At 38.3% G+C, this 10,841-nt stretch overlaps 1 protein-coding gene across 1 annotated transcript; it reads left to right on the top strand.

Annotated features, from left to right (window-relative positions):
* The first annotated feature begins 2,962 nt into the window (after nt 1-2,962).
* Nucleotides 2,963-9,332, top strand: LOC114355460 (prolyl 4-hydroxylase subunit alpha-1-like). The gene is made up of 11 exons (XM_028308298.1): nt 2,963-3,184; nt 3,332-3,477; nt 3,645-3,801; nt 4,693-4,874; nt 5,050-5,180; nt 6,121-6,242; nt 6,456-6,609; nt 7,787-8,011; nt 8,322-8,384; nt 8,704-8,869; nt 9,044-9,332. Exons 1-11 carry the CDS (start codon nt 2,997-2,999, stop codon nt 9,229-9,231), a joined length of 1,722 nt encoding a protein of 573 aa, XP_028164099.1. The 5' UTR covers nt 2,963-2,996; the 3' UTR covers nt 9,232-9,332.
* Nucleotides 9,333-10,841: the final 1,509 nt, after the last annotated feature.

Below are 10,841 nucleotides of genomic sequence, written 5' to 3'. Positions count from 1 at the left end.
ATACCGGATCGCTGGTTCCGATTTTTGCCATGTTGGAAACCATATAGTTGAACGATGGTAGCGCCCCCCTGTCATTGAGTTTGGTGGGACAGTTCAACGTGGGTCATCTATAAAAATGTATGACGGATTATTCAGCGCCCCTAGCGAAAACTTTCAAGAACTAAAATTTTCATACATTTTTTAGACGCGCTCACTAGTGAGCTCGTTTGATGTAAACTCACACTAAGCCCTCAGGGGCCGAAGTGTGAGTTTAAGTCAAACGCATTCTTTATTAATATTGACTGCGTAAAAAAGTGACATTAAATGTATGACGTATTGTACAGCGCCCCTAGCGGAAACTTTCAAGAACTATTCTTCATATATTTATTTTAACGCAGTCGATATCGAATGCGTTTGACGTAAACTCACACTACGCCCCTAGAGCGATGCGAGATGAATACGGCTCAGTGACTACACTCGCGAGCAAAAGTATGGAATCACTTACATGAAGTTGTTTCCACGCGATCTTGTGTACTAACGAATTTGTTAGGAACAAAAAAAGTGGCACCATTTTAAAGATTAAACTTTTATCTTTAAATTGATACCAAATTCGTTTAAATCACACCAGTATTTAAAAAGATATCCCGGCTGATGTGACGAAGTAAAGAAAAAGACATGTATGAACTGTTTGATACGTCGCGAGTTGCGGCCTATTTACCCCCTATAAAAGCACGCGTTTTCGGATTTTTGCTTTCACACGTTGATTCATACATATCTCCGCTTCTTTTGACTCTTTACCTGGGATTCTACACCTTCAGAAGCAGCACAAATCGTTGCACTATTGCAAGAAGGACTCAGCCAGCGGGCTGTCGCACATCAGCGCCACATAAGCCAGTCCTGGGTTTCGAAAGTTTTAAGACGCTTTCGGGAGACTGGTGGCTTTATCCCGAGACCAAGTTCTGAACAGCGCCGGCGCACATCGCAGAGGGAAGACCGTTTTTTCATGTCAACCTCTCTATGAAATCGTCATTTGACTGGAATCGACGTCCAGTAAGAGCTCAGAAATGTTCGTAGGATAGCTGTTAGCGAGTAGACAGTTTGTCTAAGACATAAGCAATAGAATTTAACTCCAAAAAGGCCTGCCACAGGCTCGAAACTGACAGCAGGTCACCGATAAGCACGCTTTCAATTTGCTCGTACACATCTCGATGTTAAGTCGAGCAAGCCACCCCCATAAGCCACTGTTTCAGCGAACCAGCACTGCACAAATCGCTCCTCAGGCCGCCTATAAACCCGACCTCTTCGACTGCTGCCCTGCAAACACAGTTTGCATTCATCGGAGAACAGAACTCGCCTCCATTACTCGCCTTCCCATCGAGATGTGTACGAGCAAATTGAAAGGGTGCTTATCGGTGACCTGCCGTCAGTTTCGAGCCTGTGGCCGGCCTTTTTGAAGTCAAATTCTATTGCTTATATCTTAGACGAACTGTCCACTCGCTAACAGCTATCTTACGAACATTTCTGAGCTCTTGATGGACATCGATTCCAGTCAAATGACGATTTCATAGAGAGGTTGACATGAAAAAACGGTCTTCCCTCTGCGATGTGCACCGGCGCTGTTCAGAACTTGGTCTCGGGATAAAGCCACTAGTCTCCCGAAAGCGTCTTGAAACTTTCGAAACCCAGGACTGGCTTATGTGGCGCTGACGTGCGACAGCCCGCTGGCTGAGCCCTTCTTGCAATAGTGCAACGATTTGTGCTGCTTCTGAAGGTGTAGAATCCCAGGTAAAGTGTCAAAAGAAGCGGAGATGTGTATGAATCATCGTGTGAAAGCAAAAATCTAAAAACGCGTGCTTTTATAGGGGTTAAATAGGCCGCAACTCGCGACGTATCAAACAGTTCATACATGTCTTTTTCATTACTTCTTCACATCAGCCGGGATATCTTCTTAAATACTGGTGTGATTTAAATGAATTTGGTATCAATTTAAAGATAAAAGTTTAATCTTTAAAATGATGCCACTTTTTTTGTTACTAACAAATTCGTTAGTACAGAAGTTCGCGTGGAAACAACTTCATGTAAGTGATTCCATAGTTTTGCTCGCGAGTGTATGTCGCGAGTACCTGATAAAATAGGTGTGCTAAAATGAACTAATAGAACTATAAGACCGAACTAGTTCATTTGACCATTGTACTAGTTCGGATACGTTCAGTGTCCGAGTAGGAACAAGTCCACTGCTAGCGCTGGCGCTGTGTTTGACATGAAACTATCTTCAAACAGAATAAAATTCTACCTCAGGCTAGTGCATAAGTAACAGCTGTACAATTGTAATATTTACAGTTAAGTTATAGTTAAAAACAATTTATTGTGTTGGTCTTTGTTAATGTGACCTTGCATTTAAGGTAGAGAACTCACGAACTTTATAAATTTCAACAGTGGATTAAATTAGGTAATACTAAAACATACCTACTTACAACTTTTTTGAGATTGGTAGGATATGATAAGATTTAAAATTGTCACAATAATGAATCTTCTTTTAAGCCCAAGAAGCAATACCCAATAGCTTTGACCGGTTTTGGTGAAGTTATCCATCAAATTACATTGAAGCGTTGATTCTACGTTAAGTACGTACGTGGGCCTCACGTTGGGTGCCAGTTTATAAGAGAACTTTGTATAGGACTACGTTTTTTAAACAAAACCGAGTACTTGAAATACAATAAGTGAAAGTAACATGAAAATTTTAAGTTGAAGATAAACACAAGTTCAGAAGAAACATAAGATCACCAACAAAATTCAGTGAGCTCTAAGCTTAACGACCGACAGAGCACAATGGCAACTAGTCAAATAAAACTCGATATAAATAATAATCTTCTTTGTTCAATTCCTTACACTATTTTAGTATTAACAACAATATAGTTACGTTTAATTCCTGATTGGTTAAATTAAATACGAGTATAATAATTAAATACGTTATCATAATTTATAAAGAGTATAGTATTATAAGATTTTCGTGAATAATGTTATGGTTTGAATTTACGTGTTTGATGTGTTTTTGTATGTGGATGAGTTTATTCTCGAGAAGTGAAGCCGAAGTGTTCACTGCAATATCAGACGTTGAACCTTTAATAGAAACACATCAGAGAATAATAAACGATGTGAATGAGTATATCGCGGCTGAGGAAACGCGGCTATCCACGTTGAAAAAGTAGGTTGTGTTATAAAGCATTAAGTATGTACCTTTATTTTGGAGACAATACCTAAAACATTATAAAATACTTTGAATTGTATTCATTACCCCATTCTTTTTCTGAGCAACAAAGGGGCTAACATATTGATTAATTGTGCACTTCAGGCGATTAAAACTTTACAAAGAAGAGCATGAAATGGCAATGGCGGACATTCCGAACTATTTGGCCAATCCCATCAACGCATTTACTCTTATAAAAAGGCTGACTAAAGATTTGGAGAAAATAAGACAACTTTCTCAAATTGGAACAGGTAAGTAACCACCAACTTTTTATGAGTTCATAGCCATAATCCCCATTTATAACGATAATTCTGCGACAAACTAAATTTCACGCGAAAGCCGGTCTGGTACAAGATATTTATTCGTACTATAACATTCACGTTTACAAACCAAATAAGTTAAATGCAATGTTTGACAGAAAATTCAAACATTATCGCAAAAAATCATGAGGATTTGAAGTATCCCGTATTAGAAGATCTGACAGGCGCTGCTGAAGCACTGACACGGCTTCAAGAAACATATGAACTTAATGTTCAGGATTTATCAGAGGGGCTGTTGAATGGCGTGGTTTACAGGCAAGTATTTATTTATTAGTTAGTTAGCTATTAGCAAGCCCAGAATAAACGACTATTAGGTACTTATATTAAAGACTATTATTATACAGGGTGGAAACGATAAGTTATCTCACTCGATTATTTCTTAACTATACAAGATATCGAAAAACTGGTTACTGATCCTGAAAGTGCTTCACGAGCTCTTTCAAATGGTATCAGTAATAGGTTACAGAATTAACTGGATCTATCCGAAAATTTAATGTTTTTAGCCTCCATACTAAATGTATGCCAGCCACACAATATTATAAGTGTTAATTTTTTTTGTTAAATTATTATCACTTAAAATGAACTCGTAAATTGCATTCTTAATTAAAATTATTAATGGAAAACATTGGCTTTAGGCTTTACTTGTTATAATATTATCAAGACATGAGTGCCATGACTGTGGCAGTACTAAATGTATGGAAGCTGGAAACATTTAATTTTCGGATAGATCCACTTTATTTTGTAACTTAGATTATTGGTACCGTTGGATAGAGCTCGGGAAACACTTTCAGGATCAGTACCTAACCAGTTTTTGGATATCTTGTATAGTTTAGAAATAATCGAGTGAGATCACTTATCGTTTCCACCCTTTATAATAGTATTATAGTATTACTAGACAAGCTTTATTACTTTACTAAAAACTGTGTCATAGCGCCGGCGTGGGTGTTAAACTTATTTAAATTATTTCAAGTCATACATTAAACAATGCATGAATAGTAATGCATGACATGCATATTATGACTGAACTCTACATATATGTGCCACCACAGCAAGGAACATTTAAAAAATGTGATATAGCTTTTCTTCATAAAATAACAAATAGAAGTCTTCAATATTAAGAAAACAATATTTGTTTTGTATTGTTAGTAAACCGATGTCGGCGGGGGACTGCTTCGAGATAGGTAAAACCCTGTATGAAGAAGGAGACTACAATAATTCGCTAGCCTGGATGACAGAGGCGCTACGGAAATACTCGGAAAAGGACGAACTTAGCGACTTCAGGGTGATCGACTTCTATGAATATATTGCTCTCTCGCATTATTACCTCGGTTTGTGTCTACTTTTTTTACTATTTTTTAAGTTCGTTTAACTGAATTGAGCGAAAAACAGTATTCAGAACGCGTTGCAGTCACTGAAAAACAGTCAACCAAAGTGTGTGTGTGTGGCTCTTATGAAAACGATATGGCCTGTTATGACTTATGGCCTGAAAAACATTATTTATAGGCGATACCAAAAGTGCTTTACACTGGACTGAGCGGATTGTGGAGCTGGAGCCAGAACACCAGCATGGTCCCGGGAACATTATACTCTACCAGAAGATTATCGCTGAAAAGGAGGCTAAGAAGCTGAACGGGGTGAGCATTTAATTATTCCTGAAAATTACAAGAACTCAATTTTGAAAATACGGTGTGGAAAAGCACTTTCACACCTCCCACCATTATAGTAAATACCCAGACTCTTAAGGAGCTTATATTTTTTAAAGGTTGTCTTCTTTTTATTCTTTGTTTGTTACTTTTTAGGGTTCCGTAGCCAGATGGCAAAAAACGGAACCCTTATAGATTCGTCATGTCTGTCTGTCCGTCCGGGTCCGTCTGTCCGTCCGTATGTCACAGCCATTTTTTTCCGAAACTATAAGAGCTATGCTGTTGAAACTTGGTAGGTAGATGTATTTTGTGAACCGAATTAACATTTTGATGCAAAAATAAAATATAAATAATAAATATTGGGGGCTCCCCATACTTAGAACTGAAATACAAAAAAAATTTTTTTTCATCAAACATACGTGTGGGGTATCTATGGATAGGTCTTCAAAAATGATATCGAGATTTCTAAAATATTTTTTTTCTAAACCGAATAGTTTGCGTGACAGACGTTTCCAAAGTGGAAAAAAGTTGGTCCCCCCCCCCCTCTAACTTCTAAAGTAAGAAATGAAAAATCTAAAAAAAAATATGATGTACATTAGTACTATAAAAACTACCAACGAAAATTGTTTTGAACGAGATCTAGTAAGTAGTTTTTTTTTCATACCTCGTAAATCGTAAACCGCTTATTACCGCGTAATCTTTCATACAAATAACTTAAATTAAAAAAAAATCATTTTAATTTCATAAATCAATGGTACGGAACCCTTTGTGCGTGAGTCCGACACGCACTTGGCCGGATTTTTTAAATAAATAAAATCAAAGCTTAAAAAATTCTGCCTAATAAAGTTAGCTACCTATTATATTTTCGATTCATGTTATTCTGATGGCTTAAAGTTACCCACTGTATTTCTATTTATTAACTTTTCATTAGGAAGTAGAAGAAGATCAAACACCAAAACCGCCAGTGTTCGATGATGAATATGAAAAAGAGCTGCAAAACTACAAACCTCTTTGTCGTGGTGAGCTGCAAGTTCCTGGTGTAATATCCAAAAGGTTAGAATAATACGTTGATAGAGTTAATTTTATAATTATCAAGTAACGACGTAAGTATGACTGTAAAATATAACATTTTCACGCTCGCACTAACGACGGTTTCAAGCTCAATATTGAGGCTATTTTTCAGCATAAATGTTGAATCTGATGTACCTACCTTTGGTGCTTGGATAATGCCAATTGCCAGATGTGAAAATTTTTTTCTCTATCCAGATTAAAATGCAGATACCTGACGGAAAACCACCCATTCCTGAAGTTAGCCCCAATCAAGATGGAGTATCATTACTTGCAACCTGACCTCATCGTGTTTCATGACGTCATGAGTGACGACGAAATAGAATTCATAAAAGCTACTGCCCAGCCTAGGGTGAGAAATTTTACTAAAGTGTTACATAACATTTGGGGAAATAAATAACAATTAAAGGTCATTTATTTTTTATCTTCTGATTAAAAAGACCAATAAAGCAATTTATACTTTTCGAAGGTTTTTAGGGCAACTTTCAAAACAGTCGCCTTTCGTCAGGGTGGGTTATGTAACTCGTGATTATGAACAAATTTTAGTATTGGACCAAGGGTGACATAAAAGTCTGTTGACCCATCATTTTGGTCACGGTAATACTATCTATACAGTATTCCAACTCGACCATATTTTTGAAATAAATGTCAACAGCCGCGCGGTACGTCACGGTATGACAACATGCGATAGGGCTGCCTACCTACAGACCCTATTTTCATAACATCTGCCTACTAAGAATTTTTATCTAGTTTTGTGAATGTAATTTTTTTTTTATTTTGACAAACAAAATACTTTGTGAATGAAATAGGATAAAAATGCACGTTGTTTTGTGATTAGTAGATTTAATTAAAAAAATATGTGTGTATGTGTAATGTGTTAAGATTTAGTAACAAATCTTATACATTTGCGACCGTAAAATGTATGCGCCTCGACTGAAGCGTACAAAATGCTTGATTATTATACAGGGTGTTAGGTAAATGGGTTTACAAGCCGACACTAGCCCATGTTAACATGTGCATATAAATGGTATGGTGATGTCAGAAAAATTATATCATCATACCAATCTGATTTTATAAATTTTATTTTGTATGAAAATTCAAAAAATAAAATGATGATATCACTGACTTCACCATAATATCATTTAATGTTAACATGGGCTAGTGTCGGCTTATAACATCCTGTATAAATAGGTACTTGTAATTATTTTTATAAAAAAGAGCGCTTACTGTTTAAAAACAACACATCTTCCGTTTATTACTGTGGCACATTCGCGACACCCCCGACTTTTGCATGTCGAGCGCATACCGAGATTTGAATTTCGAAGGAAAGCTCGTGTTTCGTCCGTTTATATGAAGTTACAATACTGTATGATAGTATTACCGTGTTTTGGTTGTACCTACCTATCGATAGCAATGTTTGATTAACAAACTGTACAAATAAAAACGAGACTAGCCTAGCCTCCTTTGTGCTGCAACACCTTTTTACAAATGTGGTTGGACATTCAAACTTACATAAAGTTCCCTCAAAGTTCCGGCGAGCAGGCACCCGAAGTGGCGAAAATGGTGCCTCGGTCCCCTCTAAGTACCGGATCAGCAAGTCAGCGTGGCTTGAAGATAGCGAGTCGCCGGTGATCGCTCGCGTGTCGCAGCGCGTGGCCGACATGACCGGCCTCAACATGGACACGGCTGAGGAACTGCAGGTGGTTAACTATGGCATCGGGGGACATTACGAACCGCACTACGACTTTGCTAGAGTGAGTACAGCAATTACAGGTCTAGCTCTTAACTCAATCTCACTCACTAGTGAGCGCGTTTGATGTAAACTCACACTCAGCCGTCTGGGGGCGTAGTGTGGGTTACGTCAAACGCATTCGATGTCGACTGCGTAAAAAAGTAACATTAAATGTATGACGGATTGTACAGCGCCCCTAGCGGAAACTATCAAGAACTAAAATCGTCATATATTTTTAACGCGCTCGCTAGTGACGACGTTTGATGTAAACTCACACTAACCTCTGTATTATTCGGTGCAGCAGTTTGTTATAATTGCTTTTTTGTTTACAGAAACACGAAAATTTAATCAACTATCGTAACGCTGGGAATAGAATAGGCACAGTTCTATTTTATGTGAGTATTTTTTATATTAAAAAAGAAAAATTAAAATAATAGATGCTTCTTCGTGATCAATGGGGATCCGCACTGCGAATCTAACCCGCCAGTCGGTGCATCAAATACAAAGTTTCATATAATTTTACTTAACACTGGCTAAATAAATGTGCAAACCGCACGAATAATAATCTAAGGAAAAAAACAAAAGGTTTGATATTTATAGAGCTCTCCTGGCGTCATCTACAAAAGCTTAGTGTATGGAATCCCCTTACTGTGAAGTCAGAAATTCCTTGCTCCAGCCAGAAAAAATTACCTTCTGTTATTTCTTCGGTGTCAGATGTCGAACGTGGCGCAAGGCGGCGCGACGGTGTTCACTAAGCTGGGGGTCAGCTTGTTCCCTATCAAAGGCGCGGCGGCGTTCTGGTACAACCTGCACCCGTCGTGCGAAGGAGACCTGGCCACGCGACACGCCGCCTGCCCGGTGCTGCGGGGCTCCAAGTGGGGTGAGCGCTAGCAGGCTAGACATAAGACCTAGAAATATAAGTGCTTTTTCACCTCTAAATTGACTGGGCGGTATGTAGTTCGCCGGACCAGATGAAATCTAGAAAATTAAATCATGAAACTTCACTTTCCAGCAAATAAGTAAGTCATCTAAAAACAAATTATTATATTTACAGTCTCAAACAAATGGATCCATCAAGGCGGGCAGGAGTTGCTGCGGCCTTGCGGCCTCCAATACCAAGAGGAAGGCGTATCCCGCAGGATACCGAAACCCATCCTCAAGACCTCCAGTCCTGGCTGCCAAGTAGTGTTGATACCACCCCAAAAAGGCACTAACTTTACCCATATCCCTAAAGCGAACTAGAACTCAAATGCTTAATAAAGTAAAGTGAATATTACTGCACTAAATGTACGGATGCTGGAAACTTACCTTGCGTAGAAGACTACGTAAGGTAATAAAGATATTTGGGCTATAATATGTATTAAAAGTACTTACATATTATTATTAACTCTTTTTTTTATTCAACCCTTGTTACCCGTCAGCATCAAACAATTTCAAGATTCCGTTTCTCAAAAAAAAGTGAAATAGGATTAACTACCTCATTAAAATTTTTCTATCAACTCACAAGTCTCTTGGTATTGGTAGCGCAACGAGTGCTGTGGTCATCAACACAAACATTTTAGTAAGAAATGTGTAATCAGGGGGCTTACCTAGTGTGAGTTTACGTCAAACGCATTCGATATCGACTACGTTAAAAAAATATATTATTATGAAGACTAGCTTTCTGCCCGCGGCTTCGCCCGCGTGAAATTTTGTCTGTCACAGAAAAACTTTATCGCGCGCGTCCCTGTTCAAAAACCGGGATAAAAACTATCCTATGTCCTTTCCCGGGATTCAAACTATCTGTATGCCAAATTTCATCAAATCGGTTCAGTGGTTTAGGCGTTAAGACAGACAGACAGAGTTACTTTCGCATTTATAATATTAGTATAGATTTTAGTTCTTGAAAGTTTCTGCTAGGGGCGCTGTACAATGCGTCATACATTTAATGACACTTTTTCATGCAGTCGATATCGAATGCGTTTGACGTAAACTCACACTACGCCCCCAGAGGGCGCCACGACGTTAAATGTATGACGTATTGTACAGCGCCCCTAGCGGAAACTTTCAATAACTAATATATTCATTCATATATTTTTAAACGCGCTCGCTAGTGAGCGCGTTTTGATGTAAACTCAAACTCAGCCCTCTGATGTGCCGTCGTCCGTACTTATAGGCTTCGCCAGTAGAATGCGTAATTTAGGGCGCGTTATAGCGTCGAATGGTGTTGATTTGGTAGAACGTAAAACCGTCCTAATGCCGCAAAAGAGCGATGCGCACTGCAATGCTAGTGCTGGCGCTGTGTTGGACATGAAACTATTCACATTCTAACAAACAATAAAATTCTACGTCAGGCTAGTAACTACGCGTACTTAGTTACGCGTTCCATTTGGCGAAGCCTTTAAGTGTTGACTTTAACAATGATTAAGTATCAGCTGTGCAATTTTATTATTTACAATTAAGTTATAGTTAAAAACAATGAGTAATGTTATGTTGGCCTTTGTTAATGTGACATTGCATTAAGGTAGAGAACTCACGAACTTTATAAACGTCAACAGTGGATTAAAATCATTTTTTTTAAATCGGTGAAAATTTAAGATTGGTTGGATTGGTAAGCTATTTTGAAACATTTAAAATTCTTCTTCTTCTGCCTCGCCTTATCCCGTTACGCGGGGTCGGCTTTCCCAATCATGCGTCGCCATTTGATCTTTAACATTTAAAATTATCACAAGTCATCTTCTTTGAACACAAGAAGCAATATCTAATAGCGTTAACCGGTGTTGGTGAAGTTATCGATCAAATTTCATTGAAGCGTTGATTCTACGTAAAGTGCGTACGCGGCCCCACGTTGGGCGCCAGTTTATAGAATAATT

The sequence above is a fragment of the Ostrinia furnacalis genome, unplaced genomic scaffold (genome assembly GCF_004193835.3).
Source record: "Ostrinia furnacalis isolate ACB-3 unplaced genomic scaffold, ASM419383v2 OfSCF2409, whole genome shotgun sequence".
In the NCBI taxonomy this organism is placed as follows: domain Eukaryota; kingdom Metazoa; phylum Arthropoda; class Insecta; order Lepidoptera; family Crambidae; genus Ostrinia; species Ostrinia furnacalis.
The sequence above is the reverse complement of the archived record's forward strand: the minus strand, read 5'-3'. Positions and strand labels throughout refer to the sequence as shown.